General features: G+C 39.7%; 1 protein-coding gene across 1 annotated transcript; it reads right to left on the minus strand.

Annotated features, from left to right (window-relative positions):
* Positions 1-19408: 19408 nt before the first annotated feature.
* Positions 19409-23500, minus strand: LOC147337671 (uncharacterized). The gene is made up of 3 exons (XM_086307908.1): positions 23052-23500; positions 21963-22061; positions 19409-21828 (listed from the first exon to the last, which is right to left on the minus strand). The coding sequence occupies exons 1-3, from the start codon at positions 23457-23459 to the stop codon at positions 19708-19710; spliced, it is 2628 nt and encodes an 875-aa protein (XP_086164034.1). The 5' UTR covers positions 23460-23500; the 3' UTR covers positions 19409-19707.

Here is a 23500-nt window from a genome sequence, read left to right on the forward strand (position 1 = left end):
GGATCATTGTCATGTTGGAAGACCCAGCCTCGTTTCATCTTCAAAGTTCTCACTGATGGAAGGAGGTTTTGGCTCAAAATCTCACGATACATGGCCCCATTCATTCTGTCCTTAACACGGATCAGTCGTCCTGTCCCCTTGGCAGAAAAACAGCCCCATAGCATGATGTTTCCACCCCCATGCTTCACAGTAGGTATGGTGTTCTTGGGATGCAACTCAGTATTCTTCTTCCTCCAAACACGACGAGTTGAGTTTATACCAAAAAGTTCTACTTTGGTTTCATCTGACCACATGACATTCTCCCAATCCTCTGCTGTATCATCCATGTGCTCTCTGGCAAACTTCAGACGGGCCTGGACATGCACTGGCTTCAGCAGCGGAACACGTCTGGCACTGCGGGATTTGATTCCCTGCCGTTGTAGTGTGTTACTGATGGTGACCTTTGTTACTTTGGTCCCAGCTCTCTGCAGGTCATTCACCAGGTCCCCCCGTGTGGTTCTGGGATCTTTGCTCACCGTTCTCATGATCATTTTGACCCCACGGGATGAGATCTTGCGTGGAGCCCCAGATCGAGGGAGATTATCAGTGGTCTTGTATGTCTTCCATTTTCTGATGATTGCTCCCACAGTTGATTTTTTCACACCAAGCTGCTTGCCTATTGTAGATTCACTCTTCCCAGTCTGGTGCAGGTCTACAATACTTTTCCTGGTGTCCTTCGAAAGCTGTTTGGTCTTGGCCATGGCGGAGTTTGGAGTCTGACTGTTTGAGGCTGTGGACAGGTGTCTTTTATACAGATGATGAGTTCAAACAGGTGTCATTCATACAGGTAACGAGTGGGGGGACAGAAAAGCTTCTTACAGAAGACGTTACAGGTCTGTGAGAGCCAGAGATTTTCCTTGTTTGAGGTGACCAAATACTTATTTTCCACCCTAATTTACGAATAAATTCTTTACAAATCCTACCATGTGGATTCATGGATTTTTTTTTCACATTCTGCCTCTCACAGTTGAAGTGTACCTCTGGTGCAAATTACTGACCTCTGTCATCATTTTAAGTGGGGGAACTTGCACAATCGGTGGCTGACTAAATACTTTTTTGCCCCACTGTATGTGGGACAAGAAGACGTTCATCCTATCAGTGTAAATGTTTTGACAACATAGGCATTCCCAGTTCTTTCAAACAAGTAGGAATTGCTGTGTTTCCTAGGAATATTAGCCGATATGATCACAGGCTTTTCCACAATTATTTTGTGTTTTGTCACATGTACTACTGATGAACTAATGTTATATTTCACTTTTGTTTTCTTTATTAATAAATTTAATTTTCATACGAGTCATGTGTAATCTCAACATTTTGACATTCCCGTTTGATATTGTATTTTGCTTTTCACCAGCTCTTCTTAAAAGGTATGTGTGCTCCAGCAGCTCGATTTAATGCTACAGATGTTGAAACAGACAATTTAGAATAGTGCTAAAATCTGGAATTTCTAATGGTATAAACAACTTAAATATAAACAGATATAAAAGGGATGTTTACTATCCAGAAAAAATTAAATAGATTAAAAAAAAACAAAACAAAGAAAAGAAAAGTGCAGCCTACCAGCAAGCTAATTGCTACTAAATTGGTAAACCATCGCACAGGTTAATGCTACAAAAGGCTTTCCGGTAAGATGTTATATATGATGGAAATCTGATAAAATGATGCAACTACTTCCGCTTCTTCTTTTTATTTTCACCCCTACACTCACCCACCCATGCTCTGTTTTTCATTTTATATTCACAAAAGGTTATTTCGCCAAATCCGCTCGCATAGCCCTTTCCGTTATCAAGATGAACTGCTGATGTGCCTCAGTGCAGAAGACAAATGTGCAAAGTCAGACAGCACTCTGCCCATCTCCAAAAGAATGCCCTCAGTCAGACAAATGCGCTTATCTCAGATGTATTCTCACAAAGTTCTCTGTGCTGACAAAGAAGTGCAACTTCACACTGGAGTTTTGCTCAAAGCGTATCCAAAACACTACAGAGACACAGCGCCATTGTTGACACGGCCCAATAGTGAGACCTGTTATTACGTTTATGTTAAAGGTAAGAATTAAAAGTCACTTATTTAATTCTACTCAGATTTCGGGGTCTTTGTCCACGCTGTAATATCTGAAAAATGCTTTATTCAATCAACGACGGATTAGCTTGCGTCAGTATTCTCCATATTAAAACTTTCTCAAAAGCACCAGATTGTAGGTAATGTGGGCAGATTATCTGTTTGATTCATCGATCGTGGCTCTCGTCTCTTTCTTGTCTCTATCAGAGTTCCTTTTTCAACTTTTTAGGCAATGTCAGGCTGTCAGATGGTCAGTCCACCAATTTGGTCCACACTAAGTCTGGATGGATTGCCATGAAATTTGGAACACTCCCCAGTGGATAAATCCCACTGACTTTGGTAGTACTCCAGTTTTTTTTCCCGTCTATGTGACGGATTGACACAAACATTTTTACAGGGATTTGTGGTACCAAAACATCAAGTCAGTCCGGCTTTCCACCAGTGCCACTGCATGGTTCACGCTCATGATTTCAAGAGAAAAGTGTGAAAAACTTTTGACCTACTGACACGAAACTTGGTATAAACATTCATGTTTTCCACTTGATAAATTTGTAATAAGTTTGACTTGACATCTTCCCCCGACCTCCACCTTCACCATCAGGTCATTTCTTTCCCTGAAAAACCTTCATTAATAAATAAATTTTAAAAATATTAAAAAATTGGATTTTGAGTTCCTTGACTTTCCTCCTCAGTCATTAGTGGTTTTCTAGAAATCACCAGCATGAGGAAAATATTTGGCAGTCGTAGCTGCAGAACATCTAAATCAAAAACGATGAAGTAAAATGCCGAAAAGGTCTCATGTGCTCAAAACAATGTCATGAAAACAATGCAGGCTATATAAAGTCCACCCTCTGCAGTCGTAATTCTCGTTTTATCTGCCGTGACACAAAATACATACAGATTTGAAATTCAGGAAACACATTATACATAGAATACTCTGAATATAGTCTAGCATCAACTGATAATATGCTAAAAAATGATGTTCCAGACAGAGGAATCTCCTCTGGCGCTGAAGCAGCCTGATCTGCCTATCTAACTACCAGACAGTGTGACCTGAATACGGCGAGAGGAAAACTGTCAGCACTGTCTTCTTTTCTAGGCTCATTTGCTACTTGAACAGATGCACAAGCCCTAAAGCAGAAACAATGAGATAATGTGATAGGTTCCGTCAGATGCATTCTGACAAATACAATTGACCTTGTGTAATGGCTCTGTTTGGAGCAGCTTTCCTGCTCAGTCAAAAGGGCCATAGCATAGTGGGCTTAGTTAAAAAAAAACGGAGACAAAAAAGAAAATACACCAGCAGGACTGAAAGTAAAATACTGTTGTGTGTAATCAGTATAACATAGAGACAGATATAATATGACGAAATTAAAAATGGCTTGTGTCAATCGCGATAAGAGCTAATACATATAAATAAATATAAAAAAAGTGTACAACGAAGTTTGCAGGTTATGTGTGCTATGTTTTTTAATGAAATAATAATAATAATAATTATTATTATTTTGCAGAACACTACAGAATTTCTTACATTCCACAACTCAGAAGAAACTTTTACTAATGGACACAGAAAACTGCTCCTATCTATCTATCTATCTATCTATCTATCTATCTATCTATCTATCTATCTATCTATCTATCTATCTATCTATCTATCTATCTATCTATCTATCTATCTATCTATCTATCTATCTATCTATCTATCTATCTATCCACGATCAAATAATATTAGTGAGTGCTACCTCCTAAGTAAATGAAAATTACATTTACCGAAGTGATATGAAATTAATTCCTAGTAAAAATAATTAGGGGATAAAAAACAATTTGTATCTGTTATTTGTAGTTTTTGCCCCACAGCATGAAGGCTGTAGGTTTGCTCGTTAGCTTGGGCCGCTCTCTGTGGAATTTGGATGTTCTCCTTGTGCTTGCAAGGATTTTGTATTTGGGTTCCAGTTTTCTCCCACTGTCCAAAGACATCTGTGTTAGATTAATTGGTGATTTAAAAAAATGTGTATATGTATGTGAGTGTAACATGTCAGGTGTCAGTTGAATTAACCCTGCACCCAGCAGTGTTTTGCTGCTTGTCACTAGGCAAGGCAGGTGACTGCTCTGGGACCCAGGACAGTGGGGGGCCATGAGGGCTGACAAAATTTAGATTACAGCAGTGGCGATGTGCAAAGTTTGCAGTGACATAGGAGGGACCTGATCTCCCTAATAGGGCCTAGTCTGACTTCACTCACTGCAAGTGGTATGCATGATTCTTTTTACAAAAACCTAATAACTGAGTGGGTACACTTTTAAATGATTCATAGTACAAGAGTGCAAGACTCCTGTCCCTTTGACCACACCCACCAGCTTTGCTATAATGTACTGGCAAACCCTGGAGTACATCCATAGCTGGACTGGCCATCGGGCATACCGGGCATTTGCCCGGTGGGCCGCTGGCGATATTTTGATTTTATGGGCCGATGGATTTTTTTTTTTTTTTTTTTTTTTTAGGAAGGGTATATATAATGAAAGGTGTTGGATTGGCCAATTGGTTATGATCGACCAATTACAGCCGAGGAGGCCGGATGCACCCTCCCCCTTGTTTAGCAATCAGGTGATTTTCGCACATTGCATGCCAGGAACTCATGGCAAAACAATCCAAGTACCGCATCAAATGCAAGCATTTGCAGCACCACAAAACGTTCATTCTCCGGTTCCAATACCTTCTTGCTTTTTCTTTGCCGCACAAAAAAGGAATGTACAAAACAAAAGGAGAACAATGCCGGTCCGTACAAAGACAGACATGATGAAAAGTCAAAGAAAAGATACGAGGAAAAAATCAAAGGAGTGAAAGGGTCAGACCCTTACGAGCACACAGAGTGGACAAAAGACGTTAGCGTGCTGCCCAACTTTCACCACGCTCATATTTATAATTATACGGTTCTTGGAGTGAGTGCATACACTCATGAAGTTTAGTAACTTCAGGTCACTGCAACAAGCCCAGGTACAGTTTACCGACGGATGGGTACAGGACCATCGTACGTATCATAAGTTTACCAGTCTCACAAATCGTCGTCATAAATACACATTCATTAACCGTTTATTAATATAACCTTTGAGCTCAACCGTAATTAATTAGTAATGGAAATAATTTCTGGTAGCATTACAGAAATGTAGCAGTGACAATAATATTGTATGTTGTAATCGCAATGGACAATTAGTGATACAAAACAACTGTTTTATCCTGTGAATAAAAGTATATGTTTTTGTCAATGTACCATGGTAATAACAGAAGCGAAACACAATATTGTGTCAGGACAATTGACTATTTATTCATAATAAATAAAGGAGCATAGCGCGACAATTTCTGTTCAGCGCCAGACTTGCTTATAACCTATATCACCAATTATGTTAAGAAAAATGACGTATTAACTACTACAAAACTCTGACCTTTGTGGGAATGCTTGGAGCAGACTAACATGTGAGCTGGAGTGTTCTGAGACGTTATATTTGGTATATCCAGACCATCTGTCGGCTCTTACTTTGGAAACATGGCTTAAAAAATTTCTCTTCAACGACGTAATCCAATAAAAAAAAGAAAAAAACGATCTCTTTACCCGTCGGCTTCCCGTGGCTGTCATGCGACCGGCTATTGCAGTTAATAATACAACAGCTTCTTGCCATTTTTTGTGTTTCTTTTTATCGCTGTGTAACTGAGTTCAATTGAAAGCCTGCGTGCGCTAGTACCTCTTGCCACAAGTTCCCAGAATCCTTTGCGGTTTTACCCCAGAATGACGTCACATTTTCAATCTTTATCCTGGTGGGCCGGTCTCTAGTCAAAATGCCCGGGCCGATTTTTTGTCCCAGTCCAGCCTTGAGTACATCTACATCACTGCAGAAAGGTAGGATTAGCTGGTTGAGGTCAGAAAAAAATAAGGATTTTCAGCAGGTGCTGCTCTGTAAATATCAAATACATACAGCTGTTGCTTCAGGCTATGTTTAACTGCTGCTGCCTCACAAAAACCTACAGGTAGCAGCAGCATATGGTAATGCTGAGAATGTGGCCTCTGTAACAAATGTGAGTGCCGCTAAATGCTTTTTGGCAACCAATCAATCTTAACAATGGACAAGCTGGGTTTCATTTTCCCCCTAAGAATAATAAACGTGGAGAAAAGTGCCAGCGGAGAAACTTGTTGTTGTAATAATTAAACATCGTCAAAAAAATCTAACATGCCTGTAACAAGGCAACAGGTAAAAGAAATTAGCAGCCTGTTGTTATGGAAACAAGATGTGTGTTGCACCTATTATTACTTGTCACACACACAAAAAATCTCCAGGTCGTATTTTTTTCTCTTCCACATATTAAGCATGTTACCTATTATCAGAGTCTTATGCCACAAAGTGTGAGGACTTTTCATGGCCAGCCAAGATGCTCAATGCTTACTAGATCTTTTCTAACACAAATAGAACATTTCTGGACATCAATGAAACACTCGTACTGGTCATGGACCTTGTATGTATATATTTTTCAGATATGTGAAAAGGAGAGTTTGATCAGTTCTGTTTTCATACATTTTGTTTCTTCTTTACAGACATGTGCAGATGGTTTGATGCTTAATCACGATGGGATCTGAAGTTTTGTTGTCTTGAGGAGACATGTGACTTCAAATCAATACAAAGGTGACCTTAACGATCAGATTTATCGCATGATGAAACACTTCTGTCCTAACCGGATGGTCAAGGAAGCTGTTGCACACATGCATAAGCCATGAGTGCGTCACTTTATAGTTGTTTGACAAACATATATTGTATGCTATGGTCTTCCCAGTCATCCCGATCAGCGTTCTCCAACTAAACTGAGGGAATATTGTTAATTAGTCACCTGTATGTGCACAAGGCTGCTTTCACAGATTTTATTCCTTAGGAGGAACACAGATAATATTTAAGAAGAGGGAAAATGTTACATCATGTGATTTTCCCACTTAGCCTGCGCAGTCCTTTCTCAGCGCTTTCTTCCACGCTTGGATAAAAGCCGTCTTCGAAGTGCACTTACAGAAATTTCTCATCATAAACTCAGCTATGGGCAATAATTCACACAAATTCACTTCAAATGCTCTCAGCCAATGGAGTAATGAAAGGTATTTTGCAAACAATTGGTCCCTCTACTACTTTGCACCAAAGGGAGAAGAAGCAGTGACTGAGTGAGCTGTGACATTGTGCTAGCGTCAGCAGGCGCTCAAGGAAACGGGCTCCTCCGGCACACGGAATTTAGCCAGGATTAATGAAGATGCCAAAGTCACCCCTTGGCTCCTGGCTCTAATGGCGCAACACACAACCTTAATGCAGTCAACACAGGACGCCATATGGCACCATTGCCGCTCACACACGGGGAACTTTTTGAGCTGAAACCCCAGTGCACTTGAGAGAAAATACAGGCATTGCAGATTTGTTTGCACACGCGTTTGTGCACACTTGCGCAGGATTGTTAAAATCACATCTAAGTGCATCCCTGGCTAATTTAGACCAGCCTTTTAGCAGACAATCCTCTGGTGCCCAAGCATGAGTGATATACAGATCCACCCACAAAGGCCCAGGCTCTATCTATCTCCTATGTCATTGGCATTCTAAATCTCTCAGTCATGCCTGCATCCATAATGGCCCAATTACTGCCAATGGGGATCCCACTCCCTATCTGACAATTACATCTGTTAGAGTTTGAGAGCGTTAATGCCTAAAAAATATCAATTAAGGTGATTGATCAGGATGTTAATATCCTATTAAACAGCAGTCTGGGGCTGCAGAGCATTTCTGTTGATTGGGCTGAAATGAGAGAGACTCTCCAGCATGAAGTGACTGTAGTTTAGTGGGCCAGTTAGATTGCTGATCTAATGAACACAGAGATGGCCCAGAGTTGCATTTTATTGCCAGATAAACCTGGACAAGAACAACTTTGGGTAATTGCTACTGAAAGGCATTTCATGGAGCAATAAAACGCCAAGTGGACAGACAACTTTCTAGTCATGTGAGCCAGAACCAGACAGTTATGCTGGTTTTCAAAGGACAAGAACAGGGGCTTTGAAAATCACACTTTTAACATGGTATCACACAGTATAATAATTCTCAAAGGATCCTTCACTTCAGCCGACATGAATCAACATTTATTTTTCATTAAACTCGCCGCCATTCACCGTTGGAGTACAGCAAGGTGTGCCTGTAATCCTCATTTACAAATTCCCAGAGTAAACTCTGACATGGGCTTTTTTAGTTGGAGTGTTAAATTTGCCTCGACAGTGTTTTATCTTGAGGAGATGGCAGTCTTCTTCTTCTTACGAGCATTTTAGCTATACTACCTTCATATCATATCGTGGTTGTAAACGGTGCAAGCGCCGAATTTTACTTCTCCATTCAACCCAATTCACCACGTGAAGAGGATATCTGGTATTTAAGCTCGCCCTGAAACGATTGGACGCGTTTTCAATTGCAACACGACTCCTTTCTACTCGACTGATTGTTTGGAAACATAAAGGTTCTCCTTGCATTGTTGGTGAGCACAGTGAAGCCTTGAATAAGGGGGCAATTAAATTCTAAAGTGTAATTTCATACATTTGCAGCGTGTTACAAAATGTTTCCTCTTTTTATCGTCTTGTCGATGATCACCAGAGTGCCGCACTCATCCCTCCCTCTGTTCACCCCCCGCCCCTTTCTCTCCTCCACAGCCTCCATTTTTGAAAGGCTCCTCGCCGTTCCATTCTTCCCCTGGCATGGCATCACACACTCATTTCATTTCTCATTTACAGACTGATAATCAGAATGTCATTACAGTGTCCACACTGGGCCGCTGGAGGGGTAATTGAGCAGCATAAAAGGCATTTGAAAGAGGGATGAATAATAGAACCGGAGAGGGGGGTGAGTGGCGAGCTGGACTTAGGCCTGCTATCTCAGGTGTCTGGCTGCTATCGGGTGGCATCCACCTTCGCATTATGGTTAACCATGTCTACGTCAACCTCATTTTTCACCTCCAGCACATTAGAGGCTGAGCAGGCATCAACACTCATCTGGGGGAAAAAGGAGAAAATCAATAGGAGAGTTTTAGAAGGTCAAGTCAAGCATCAACAATCGCTTTACATCACAGAAGCCACCCAGTTTTAGATGTTAAAACGGAGAATGATTTTGCCATTGATGGGTGTGTTTTAATGTCTTTGGGGGAATTCCGCACAGTTGCATCTTCTCACAGAGCACGCCCACTCAGGCAGAGGTTATGGCCATGTGTCACCGGCATCCTGCATCCTGCATCCTGCATCCTGCATCCTGTCTTTATCTCATCCTCACAAGCCAGCTGATTATTTAATCACTGGATGGGCACAAGCCGCGGTTTCGCAAGTTCACTCCTAAACAATAAGTCTGATCAGAGCGATTGAAATCCCGAAATCGAGCGAGGCTCCTTTGGTTTGAGTGGCAAACACAACAAGAGTTGCATCATTATAATCTAATGTTTATTTTCTTTGTGCCCCCCCCCCCTCGCATCCACCTGTACTGTGGTGTGGCAGCTTGGCCTGGCGCCAGCCCCCGTTTGGCTGCGGTGGTACATTTCCATCTCATTCATCACATAAAGACAGATAATCAGAAAGTCATTACAGTAGCTTGACACCAGTGCTTGCCCCAGGAAGACAGAGTAATTGAGCACCACAGAAGGGGAGAGAGCAGACTGAGCCAAGGCCATGTGGTAATGAATGTAAGATGTCGACATGAGAGGAAAGGAAGAGAGGCTCTCAACGCACAGAGACCTGGACGGACAGAAAACGAGACTGACAACCAGGGAGCATGGGAGACTGTGTGTGGGTAACGTGGACAAAGCTAACATTGTGAAATGAAGGAGGGAGAGTGGCAGTAACAAACACTGACATGACTTTCAGGTAATTGAATCAATACACAGACTGTCAGGGAGAAGAAACCACTGGAAGGTCCTGTGATGTTTTGGTAACTGTACCGGGCAGGGCTACACAGAGCACCTGTATAAAAAAGCCCAAAGCCGACTGTACTTCCTCAGGAGGCTGAGGTCTTTTAACATCTGCAGGAAGCTCCTGAGGATGTTTTACCAGTTAGTGGTTGCTGGAGTACTTTTCTATGCTGTGGTGTGCTGGGGGAGCAGCACAGCAAAGAGGGACTCATCCAGGCTGGAGAAACTGATCAGGAAGGCTAGCTCTGTGGTCGGCATGAAGCTGGACACTCTGGTGACAGTGGCAGAGAAAAGGACATTAAAGAAACTGATGGGAATTATGGACAATGCTGGGCATCCTCTGCACACGGCCATAAACAATCAGAAGAGTCTGTTCAGTGACAGGTTGCTTCTCCCCAAGACAAGAACTAACAGACTTAAAAACTCCTTTGTCCCACACGCCATCAAACTGTTTAACTCCTCTCTGGAGGGGAGAGGGAGGGGAAACAGGAAACAGGAGGACAAAGGAGGGGGGAACAACTAAGCTGTAGTGCCTCTTCACCTCACTGTACAATACCTTGTGCAATACTTTTTTGTAAATAGTCAACAGTGCAATAGACTCAATACTTGAAATGTGCAATTCACTTGTATTTTTATTTTTTATTCCTATTTATTCTATTTATCCCCTTTGTATACTTTATTTATATTTGTCTCTGTATTTATATATGTGTGTGTGTGTGTGTGTGTGTGTGTGTGTGTGTGTGTGTGTGTGTATATATATATATATATATATATATAACAATTCTGTAACTGTAACTTCGGTCGTTGCTGTGCTTTTTTTGGAAGTCGAATTTCCCAGAGGAACCCACCCGAGGGATTAATAAAGTTCTATCTTATCTTATCTTATCTTATCTTATCTTAGTGGGAAAACCTACAGTTTTCCTTTAAAACACTTAGCTTAAAAGTAGCTCATGAAAGTGCTTTCTAATAACATTCATCAATCAGAAACTTAATGTAATTAACATTGTGACCGGAGCTCTTTATATTTGCAGAGGGTGCATGCAGGGATAAGACACAGAAAATTAGGATGCAACAGTCTAGACAGAAACACGAAGAAAGTTAAAAAGGTGCGAATGAATCAGGATTTCTAGAAAAAAACAAACAAAAACGAGGGTGGAAAAGAGACAGAAACTCATTCTTAACCAGTCCAGGGGTCGGGGAGTATGTGTAGACTACAAACTCTGAGAAGGGGAGGAGAAATCAGTTTTGTTATTCATTTATAATCTAGACACTGATATAGCAGTTCTTTTTGATATAAACTGGTAAATTGTCTTTCCATTATGTTGGACCACAGTAGAGCAGCTGAGGCATGGGAACTGTAACATTCATTTGAAACACGTTACCATTTCAATCTCCAAGAAATATTAGAGTCAATATTCATTTTTCACTAATTATTTGGTGTTGATGAAATATGCTCAGATGTAGGCTTTTAATAACGCAATGACCTCAAAAGCCATTACATGACTGTACATTAGCTGCTTGATGATGATGATGATGTTGACATTGATGGTGGTCATGAACTCTGAGAAAACGTCCCCTGCTTGTTTTTAATTTTATAGTTTCAAATCATCTGATGCTAGTGACAAGAATTAGCAGCGACCTTGTTCATTAGTCTTAATAACACTCAGTAATAGTCCTTACAGTACACAGTGCATGAAAATTATATTTAACTTCAGAGAACAGCTGAATTGCAATGGGAATGTGACTCGGGTATATCCATAATAATAACAGAGCGGGATACAGCGCTCGGAAATACTTCAAAATATGGAACGATTTCAAGAGCTTTCAACTAAATGTAGTACACACGGCCTACATCACTACATCACAACCTTCCTTTTGACAAAAACTGCTTATACATCATCCCAATTGTGTTGGCATGGCTGTGAAGTAGAGGGTATAGCCTTGCCCTCCTGTTGAGCTGTTCAGAATAAATATTACAGAAAATTTGTCAGACCTCGATATGAAAATGACAGAGGCAAAATCGAAAAGTGTGCATAGAGCACTGGCTATTTTATCAGCCAAATGGATCATTTTATTGACCTGAAAACGATGAATACCAAACTGTTTCAGTATGGAGAACAGGCATAAAGACTTTATTGACTCGCTATCAGTGGAACATGCTGCTCTAATTGTCCAAGGCAGAGATAAGCCTGATGGGCTTGATGGACTCTGGAATTTTATTACACGTCTTGGGGAAGCTTTAACAGTTTCTTTGGTTGTTAAAGATCAGATATTTGGTTTATATTTGTACTTGTTTGCCTTTTTATAGCTTTTATACCTGTTTTTTAACTCTTAAAAAGTACTAGTGATTATAAAACTGTAATTGTTGATGTTGACAAAATATTAGTTGTTTGCTTCATTTCATAGTTTTAAAAGCAAAACTAATTAACTAATATGGGAATAATTAACAGGAACACTGAAGATTAAATGGACAGCATTTAGCCATAATAACATTCAGTAACAGTTGGCCCTTGGCACTGCAAATCCTGACATACCCTGCTATAGTGCAACGAAAATTATATTTAACTTCACAGGAAACCATTAACCTCTGGACGTAACTGACCCAAAAGAGCTGCTATGCACAAAGGACCAATGCTGGCTAAACTGTTAAACAAATGGATATGTAAACCATGGAAATATATTTGCATTTGCTTATGGTCTTTGTACTTTTAATTTGAGTAAGACTGAAATACTAAACTAGCAGAGAATGTGTATTCTATTAAAATACATTACATTTGTATTATAAATCATTACATCGTCTCAGTTTGGCGGGGTACATAAAAATACGACACTCTCAAAGACCTAATGGACAGAGGTCTCAAAGAAACATCTCAATTTTCTTAAACAGCATGCCTCTAAAGTTACAGCGACTCTCAGTTACACTTCCTGCCTGTGTGGCTGCTGACACCAAATGACTAAGTGCTTTACACCTAACGCACCTTGTGACTGCAATGAATATGCTTAAAGTGTAATCTCCACGTGTGAAGGTGGACAACGGCTTTTCTGTCAAACCCTGGTTGTCTTTTAAGATTTTAGGTGGTGAGTGGTTTATTGCTGCCAGTAGGTGCTGGGACAGCTTTTGCTGAGGAAGATGTCTTTTTTTTTGGCGGGTGGAGGTTGGTGAGTTTGCAGGATGCTTTTTAACGTCACTTGTTGTTCTTCTTTTCTTGGCTTCCACTTGCAGCTTTTACAGCCAACTATTTCTCACAATTACAGTTTAGGTGCTGCTGCTGACAAAGAGAGTTTTGACTCCACCCATTAATGAATAAGCCAGGAAATAGCTGTTGCCCAGAGCTTCCTGTTACAATATGCTTTGATGGAAGTGAAGGGAAAAAATTCAAACCTCAAATGCAGGGGCATTAAGTGGGGTCTTAAATGGGTACCTTGACAGACCAATTTTCAAAATCACAGAGTTCCTATTACTTCAGTCCAGTTCCTCAATCCATGGTAAAACAAGAGAGTGAGGGACCCAAACAGCCTGAAATCTCAGCAAGGGTTTTTATTCTAGATAACAGTTTCTGAAGGGCATCCTGGCTGTACTGGAGGGCAACAGGTTTATCAACAAGATAAATGCTGTTTTCTGGGGTCTTCACCTCTTCCTCAAATGCCTTTGTCACAAAGTATCTTCACTCCACTTGGAGCACGTCTCCAGTGAAGAAACAGGGCCTAATCACAATGTGAAGCATTGTAAGAACTGCTTGCCAAAGGTTATAGACAAACAATCATTGTCTAGACTGGCAGACGTTAACAAGCCTCAGTGTTACCACGAGGCACACAGTATAGAATTGGGATAACCTATAAGTCCTATAAGCAGAGTTTGAAATAGGTTTCTGGTAATTCAATGGTGTTTTTTACTATGCAGTACTCTTCATGCATTTGTCATCTAGACCCATGAAGAGATCACTGCACTTAAACACTTTAAATACAACCTTTTGTAATTATTGAACAGTTGGGTTAGGTGGGTAAATGCAAAAGTGTGGTAGATTAAAATCAACAATACAAATCAACAGTCCATCTGCCGGTCTCTGTTATGGCTCAACTGAGAGTGATGTTTTGGGGCAGCTGTGGAACACCACCTGCCAGGTTTTGACCCCAGCCTAGAGCTCAGCTGTATCCAGGCAAGATACTCTGCGATTTGCCGTGGTCTCTGCGGTTCCTCCAAGAGCACCTGCAGATCTTAGTGAGGGGAAACTAAAGGGCTGAATTTAACACTCTCTGCTCACTCACATCTGTTGTTTTGCCAGATATTTTCCGCATCACCAGTATGATCTTTTCATTACAGTTCAGATACGAAATAAATTGATTTCATGTGCTTATTAGTAGCAGTCATTTATGGAAGCTTTTTCTTTTTTTTTTTGTGGGGCATTTTTGTGGGTGGCGTCTAATCAAAGCAGGTTGATTTGCCCCTTATTCCCATGACTTGCAGTATAAACATCACCACGCTTCCACATTGCCAGTGGTCGTAATGTTAATTTAATATTACAAAGTGACTCCATGGTGAAACAGTTACTTTGACACAGTGTTGCTTCCTCTTACCGGTGTGGGCGGTGACGCATGTTTTCATCACAGGGTTTAAAGGGAAAATTCGACAATTTTGTACATCAAAGGCTGTTTACAGGTCTCAGTGAATGCTACTGCAAATGTGGGGAGAAAAAAAAACTTCTTTAAAGCCTTTTGTGGCCCCAGAGGGAGCTTCATGAAGTCTTCTCAATTGCCTTAAGTTATGTTGGTTGAGCGTGAAGACTAGAAGTTTGACAAAGACAAAAAAATGTGAGTTTACCATCTGTAACCCGTTCCTCATCTCCGCTTGAGGCTAGCAGCTTAAGGCTGCATTAGCTGACACAAGCATAGCACAAACAAATCTCTGAACAGACAGTTAGCAGTCAAGTTGCATTGTGGGTAACAGCAGGTTTTGACACTGAAGAAGAAGAAGAAGAAGAAGAGGAAAGGAAAAATAAATGACACATTAAATACTGCTGCATCAAATTGGATCTTTTTTACTGTCCATCATGAGCCCAATAGTTTCCCACACACAGTCTGCACTTGGGCAGCCACCCAGGTTTATCAACGGCCACCCAAGTACATTTGGCAACTAAATTTGGATTTTTTTTAAGCCCTCTGAGAGAATGACACCATCTGCAACTGACTTATTATTGGATAATCTGCTTGCTCTTATTTTGACAGTTAAGTCATTGCTAAGCATCTAGCCCAGGCCCTTTCCTTTACATGTTCACCTTGGGTGGGCAGGTTGCTGTTATTGTGGTCCTTTGTATCATTTAGCTGCCTCTTCAGTGAGTCTCTAGATCGGCACCAGATGGACTCCAACTCTGGCGTCTTAGACTACAGCTTTTGACTGTAGTCCTTGTTCTCTTTAGATCCACTGCAAGCTGGATGGCCATTCTAAGCAGAAGGAGAACTGCAGAAGGAAAACTGAGCTCACTGAGCAGAACATGGACTAATGTTGCCTGCAGCAGCCCAAATTTGTGGATTTTGAAGTCCATCCGTGGGACTCAAAACTTGTGGACTTGGAGTCCAGCTATGAAATGAGAAACTGAGTGGAGAGAGAGCTAATAATTTTAGTCTGTTATTTATTTGTCACAAAGTATATGCTTATTAAGGTTTGGCAGAGGAGCTCTGTAAGCTACACAAGCATATTCACATATTTCAATCTAGTATAATTTAGTATGAATGGTATATTACTGAAAAAAAAATTTCTTACACATTTCAGTGGTATTTGAAAACTCTTAGTGAACAGATGGTACTGAAAGTTGCAGACTGTCCTCATTCAGGTGCTTCTAATCAATATGTGTTGGGACTACTGAGCCTGCCTACTGGAAACCTGACTCACGTGCTGGTGATATAGGATACAGCTGATGAGCTCAAGTGGGAGCCACCCATGAATACTTATGTGTACTGTGCTCAGACTAGATAGTACTGCTGTATCTGTTTCCTGAAAACTCAACTCAGCTTTTTTTATGCTGACACAGGATACAGTGCACACAGTTTGTTGTAGAATCTTTCCTACAATATTCACTGCTCATCTGTGAATCCATGTGTGCCATTTCTTTCTGGTAGAAAGAACCAATTAGAAATGGAACAGTCAAACTGAGGGATGTGTCATGGAAACCTTGTAGAGACTCATTGACTAATACCACTGACAAATAGTTGTTCAAGAGATGTATAGTATAAAATATAGACAAGAAAAAACAAGCTTGTCAAGGAAAAGCCAGAAGAGGATATGTGTTAATACAGGCACAATCTAATTCAGTTCTGAAGCGTATTCTTCCAAAAAGAGAATTTTCTTCATGCTCCCTTCTATGTCTAATCTTCTTTTCAGATGAAGCAACACAATGAGGTTCTGTACTATCTCCCAAACTAGAAAACAAACCTAAAAGCTGATTTTGAAGCTTCCACAAAAACAAAACAGTTCCAGAACAAATCAACAGAACTTCTCAAAATAGAGAAGCCCATTCCAAATAATAATAAAAAGAACAGCACACACACACACACACACACACACACACACACACACACACACACACACACACACACACACACACACACACACACACACTATATATATATATACACTATATACACTGATTATTCAAGTGTGCTATGTGCAGTATCTTGACATAATCAGACAGGTGATTAAGCTCAAACTGAGGCTTTGAAGCTCAAGAAACACATGCACCCTTCCAGCCTTCAGATATAGTGTTTTAAAGTGCCAAGCTGGGACATGAAAGTTGCTGACACCAAGAATCTTAATGATTTAAGGATTCCAACCAGTCAGTCATATAAAAAGATTAACCGAACACACCTGCTGGGAAAAAAGGGGGACCGTGACTAAGAGATTAAACATGTAAGCCTATTTCTGGAGGGTCCCTACTGAATCCAAAGCACAATAACCTGCCATGAGAATATCTTGCTGCAGCAGGTGAATTTGTAAATGGAGAGGAAAAAGAAGCAGTTCAATGTGTAACAGTCACAGTGGTATAGTGGTAAGACAACCCAAGTCGAGGGTTAATGTTGTCATCGGTATGCGCCACTGCTCTGTGTGTGATTGTGCGGACATGTGTTTGCACACTAGTGCATGAGGAGGGACGGATTTCATGTTTTACCTCTCCAGACACCTTTGTTTTGCAACGTTATGGGTTGTACGAACACTGTGCGCTATGTTTGTTAAGCTGCAGCCGTTCAACCGGGCTTATATGGTTGACGAAGAGAAGCTATATTAAAGAACACGCTGTGGAATTCCCAGTGCCAGTGTGAGTGTGTATTCTTTTGACTATCCTGCTAAGTGTTTTTACCACCTCCTCTCAACCACTAAACACAACCCGACGTTACAAATGGAAAGGTTGGTTGATTCAAAAGGGTAAGTAATATTAAAATATCTGAGAAAGAGCTGATAAAGACTGGACTTAATACAAGAACTGAAACAAGAGGTCATTTGTAGGACAGTGAAGATGCCTCAGACTTCAGGGCAAAGCAGCAAGTAGGAACAGCACACACTAAGCTGTGCAACCAACTTATTAATTGGATTCTGCCAAGACCAGCACAGCGATACCAGAAAGGATTCTCAAGGATCTAAAAGTTCTGTAACTTTAACAAACTGCAGCTGCTGCACCAAGTCTCTCCAAAGTTGTCAGGCAGCAGAAATCAGAAAGTAATATGCACAGGCTAATAGGCCAACAGGCTAACAAGCAGTAAGTCTACTGCGGTACATGAAGGAATCCGGCAAGCCCTCAAGCTCCCATTCGGTTGAGTTCCTTTTGTATCAGTTTGAAATACCCAACGATCACTGCAGCAAAAGTATACAGCTATAAGAAAGAAGAAGGGCAAGAATATGCACTCACTCACCACCTGGAAATGTTAAAGCAAGCCATTCTGCCACTCTGCTATTTATTTGACTGCCATTTTATTGTGTAACATATTAGAACTGAATAACAGAGAGAAAGAAAGATCTTTTGTCGTGCTGGAGTTGCTAGCTCCAGGAGACAGGACATATAAGTGCAAACTCGCTTAGTATCAAACCATCTGATATGCCCATAGAAACTATTCATTCATTCACTTTGGGCCAGAAATACTGTCCACAAAAGTGCCATTATCTATTTTTGTCCAATTTTAATCACTTTCAACATTAAAGCCCAGTTTTTTTCACATCCACTCCCCTCTATTTTCCCAGTTCATTAACACTGATCTAGGTGTGAATCCTTTCATTGGCAGAGGTGGGTTATTCTGCTAAAAATGTGATTGAAATAAAACCTCTAAGTGAAAAAAAGGAGAGGCCCATGCTGCTTTATCAAAAGATTTCCCCTAAATTGCTCACATGCATTTTATCAAATAGAAAAGCCAGCTGATTTCAATTTCCCCATCCTGCGATTCCACAAACCCAGCAGCACGCATCACATTTTGCTTCGCTGTGGCACTTTGTTGATTCGCCTGCAGAACCCATCTCTCCTCTGTCATGCAGTTTTAACCCATCTTGGAGCTCACCTTAGGAATTAACTGCTAAACGGACACATGCCTAAAAAGAGGAATAGAAGTTATGCGATAGATGAGCAAGACAAAACAACTGTAGATGCAACCTCAAAATAACATATCCATATCCACATACTTACATGGACTAAAAGCGCAGGAGCATTTTGTTCAGCTAATGTACATTTGATTACAAAATGGTGAACTGCTTCTGCTGTGGTCTTGATATCCTAGAATAGTGTAGTTTTTTTTAAAATAGTGAGGCTTTGTGCTTTCAAATGATGTATAGCTTCATCTTTTTCCAAAGATGATTCAGAATGAGTCGATACCATTCAAAACACAGCAGCCTGTATTCAGGCTGGTGCGTGTTAAACAGTCGTCTCATCAACACACAGACTTTGACTGACTCATCAATCACAGCTCGGACCTCACTCACAAGGGTAAACTCACAAAGACTTGTGTTAATCTTGAAGTTTAACACATGTCTCTGTTCTTTAAAACAACATGGTGGACCCAAACACACACAGCACACAGACACAGAGAGAAGATTTAAAAGCTTTATTGTAAAAAGGCAAAATTGTCTAGCTAGTAAGTGCAGCTGAAGGTGAGCATGGCTGGTACACTGCAAATTATCTGGTGCTTGCCATGATTTAAAATCCTATTTTTAGACAGGCCAGATTATTTGCCTTGTTTTAAAAAAGATTTACTTGTTTCTAAGTCTGGATTTTAGATAATAAACTTAAATTGAGAATAACCATATAATTGTGTCTATATTAGTACAGAAATCCAGAAATGGGAAGAATAACTCTTAAAATAGCCTACATTAGGTCTCTCACCAGATGTCTCTCAAAATATCACTTGTTTCAAGATAGAGTGACAAACTCAATTTGCTTGATTTAGGAAATTCACACAAGGCACCTGTTGAAAATATGATTTATTCAAAATCATGTCTGACTTCAAAGTTGTACATATAAAGGAAAAAAATTAACCACAATTTATGATACAAATCACATTTCAAAGACAGCTGTTTGTCACAGCATGCCAGCATTATGTGGTACAACATTGACATTGGTTTAGGGAACATTTAATGACTGTCAACTGATATCATCACAAACTACACTAAGCCAATACTTGGTGCAACCCTAATCTTAAGGGTGATTTCTATAGGAAATAATATCAGAAAGACTGTATTTGATTGGCACAAACACACTGTCCCTAAAACTAATAGAAAAGTATGAAGTATAATCAATGAGCTCATGGGCTAATTCTGTAGCTTGAGCAACAATGGGCACAGTTACTTCATATGCCAATAAGTCTTCATTTAAATTCAAAGTTTCATAGCGTTGGTACTCAAAAGCAATAAAAGATGAGTCAATCAAAAAGATATCCTTTATCAGTCCAAACACAGGGAAAGTGCCATCCACATCTGCAATAATCATGGACTTCCCAGCAATGTATTTATTGCCATTTAGAACATACCATTTCACTGAGACAACAGACTGCATGACATCTATTCCAAAAAATTCTTTAATTTTTTTCCTAACATATTCATTATTTTTAGCTGATACTGGCCCGGATTCCTTTTCTTTCGCAAAAATAGGATGTTCAGTGCCTATTTCATTTTGACAACACTCAAGAAATTGATTGTGGTTTGCAAGGGATTTACAAATATTTTTAAAATTTAACTTAGAAGCCCACTGTTTAAAATAGGAGTGCTTTGCCTCAAAGCGCATGCACATACTCCTTATTAAAGGTCCAAGCGATAAGATTTGACTGGGAAGATGCAACATATAATGTTGCTTAGGTATTATATTGGCTTCGGGAAAAAGTTGCTTGAACTGATACAGGTGTTCTTCAATCATACTTCTCAGTTGCAATACAGTTTGTAAAGAAATAATGGGAGCAAGAACTATTTGAATTATCATAATTAACTTTCTAATAAATACAACATACTCACTCTCCACACCATACAAAAGAAAAAGTAATATTTTTAAAAGAATTAGCATCTGTCCACAAGACTGTTTCAATTTGTTGTCGTTAGCCGCTAAAGTGCCAAAGCTAATAGGACATGGTTTATCCCGTATTTCAAGAGGTGAGTAAGGAAAATTTTGAATGTCTGAATTAAACTTGTCTAATTCCAATTGTCCTGAGAGAATTAGGTGTTTTAATACAAATTTAACTTCCATTGATGCAACACCTTCAAAAATATCATGCATTATGTCCTGTGGAGTTTGTTTGATCAGGTCAAATGCAGGAACATCAACTAGTCTGCTTCTTCTATTGATTCCATAAGTAGTTTTGAGGGACGCTTTCAATAAATCTGTGCTTGCTTTATCTATTTCAAAACACTGCCTCATGTGTTTCTCCAGAGTTCTTTGAACAAACTTCTTCTCAAAAACACTTTGCATATCATCAAAGTTGCATTCACAGTGTCTACATTTGCTATAAGCAAAACCAATCCCTTCTTTAAAGCCAGCAATCTCATGCTGGGCTAGCGTGTCTCCGCAAATGGCTATAACAGCACCAAACAATTCAATTTCACCATTTGACATTTTAATCCTTACACCATTGTAAAGCAGTGATAGATCTTGAAGTATTCTTTTCAGTACAACATCAATACCCCACTGAGAAATGTCATTTGCTTTAGCAATAGCAAGAAGTCGTATTGCAGCTAACTTTGACCTAAATTTTGGATCAATATTTCCTAAAGTATAATAAAACATGACCAATTTGTTTGCAGAAGCATGGGACCCTAAGGGGTTACATATTTCAATTTCATCTGTGTACAGTATTAATTGCAATGCATTTGGCCTCTGAGAAAACAAGGGGTGAGATGTAAAGAGGGACCCGTCTCTAAAATCATAGAAGAATCCCTCTCTGCTTCTTTGTGGTGCAGTGTTCAACATGGTAAAGATTCTCTCATTAGTCATTAACTGCTTTAGACTTTCAATTAATGGTACATAGTAAAAACTTTTGTTCCTTAAAGACATGACCCTTGAAAGACCTTGCTTTACCCAACATATCTTCTGGGATACTACTACTTCCTCTGCGTTGACTGGACAGAACATTTCCCCTATGGCTCTACTCTGTCCATATGCAATGGTGGAGAAAGGATCCATGAATTTATCAAATGTAGCCAAAGCCTCATCTTGAAGCTGAGTGGTTCCCTCGGCATTATCTTCAAACACTGTCTTCATTCTTTCCTTGAGCGTATCCAAAAGAACAGCCTGATACTGTTGCACTCCTGAGATGATATGTTTGACCGTTCTCTGTGAAAACATTTGAAATAAAAGTAACTTATTCTGCATTTATATAAAATAATAATAATTCTGAATTCCATTATGAACAAGTAAGACATTGATTGCCTTATGTAATGTATTGATCCATTAAGACTATAACATACCTGTGATAAGTGGCACTGTTCTTGAACACAGATAGCAAAAGCTGCAGCAGATCTGGTAATATCATGTCTGGTAAAGGATGTTGTAGCAACAGCTTCTTCCTTTAGAGCAGAAAAACAAAGTTAGTCCAAACTCCTGGCCAATTATAGAAATTCTTACATAACAGGTATAATCAGTTACACCTAATGATTGGTCCATTAAAAAACAAAGTGCATGACAGTGACTAGTGTTACAGTTGTGAATATTCAATATAATATAAGATAATATAATATTCATTCTTTGGAATAAAGAAAAAAGAAATGGAAAAGAAATCAAAGACAAAGAAACAATAAAAAAAAGGGGTTGTCCATTGTTTTGATGAGGCTAGGGATTGGATTCATGAGAATGAGATTTTATCTTTTTAAATAATGAATTTTTGTTCGCACTTAGATATTAGTTTCTTTACATGTTTGTTGTATTTATTAAATTATTTATGTATTTTTAAATCACGTAATTTAGATTTGCACTCAGAATTTATGTTAGTATTAGTATATGGATATATTTTATTGTATGCATTTATTAATTTATTTAATTTTCAAGAAAATCATTCTTATCCATGTTTTGGCAGTATTTCTGGCCAACAGATTTTTTTTTTACAGTGCTTCCAAATACTCTGTGTCTTACCTGAAACCGTATTCACCACTTATAATTCCTACGAGATACCCAAATTGCTGCCACATTGAACGATTTAAGCGCGCTGAGAGTGTCTTTGATGCAAACTTCACCAGGAGACATGCCAGCCGCAGAGTGTGTGCCTTCTCCGGCTGCAGCATAGCCTGTACTATCTACACTGAACTGCTATTCTGTTTATTTGTTTTTCATTTCATCCTGCAGGATGAAATTGTGATTTAAAATCCAACCATAGTGGAAATCGCTTGTAACAGTTTGAAGAACAATATCTAGCGGTATAATATCGCGAGATCTCGTTAAATTTCTCTTGACTAAAAATGGAGAAAAGGATTAAAAGTAATATAGGACCAAATACGAGGAGTTAGACATAGCTAAATTTGTCATCAGAAGCCACACTACATTTTATTTAGTTTAACACTTACCGTGATCGGGCTGTCAACAACCTGAGGCTCCTGCACTTTAGCCAAAGATCCACCAGTTGATATTTCCACGTTGCTGGTTGTTGTTGCAGTACTACAGTTGGCAAAGACTGAAACACCAAAATTTTCCGATCCTAAAGAGTGGGATGTTGGGGGGATCCTCCATCCTCTTGGTGGGCTTCCATTCGTCAAATACAGAGGGTGCGTCCGTTTAATGTGGCGAAAGAATGAGTTAAAAACTCTGAAATCTTGTTCACAGCCATCTATTCCACAGTAAACCCAAAAATCCTGCCTTCGACCATGAGCTGCATTTATGTGGCTAAGGAGCACCTTCAGAGTTAAAGAAACAAAGATAAAACAGATCATACATCTCCAGAGCGCCATGGTGAACTGTTTTCGTGCTGTAGCCATGCAGCTTTACTTTACCGCTCTCCACTGAAGGCCACAGATGA

This window comes from Aulonocara sp. 'chitande type north' Nkhata Bay, linkage group LG2, assembly GCF_057382095.1.
Source record: "Aulonocara sp. 'chitande type north' Nkhata Bay isolate Kocher_YH1m ecotype deep benthic linkage group LG2, A_spYH_male_GT1.1, whole genome shotgun sequence".
In the NCBI taxonomy this organism is placed as follows: domain Eukaryota; kingdom Metazoa; phylum Chordata; class Actinopteri; order Cichliformes; family Cichlidae; genus Aulonocara; species Aulonocara sp. 'chitande type north' Nkhata Bay.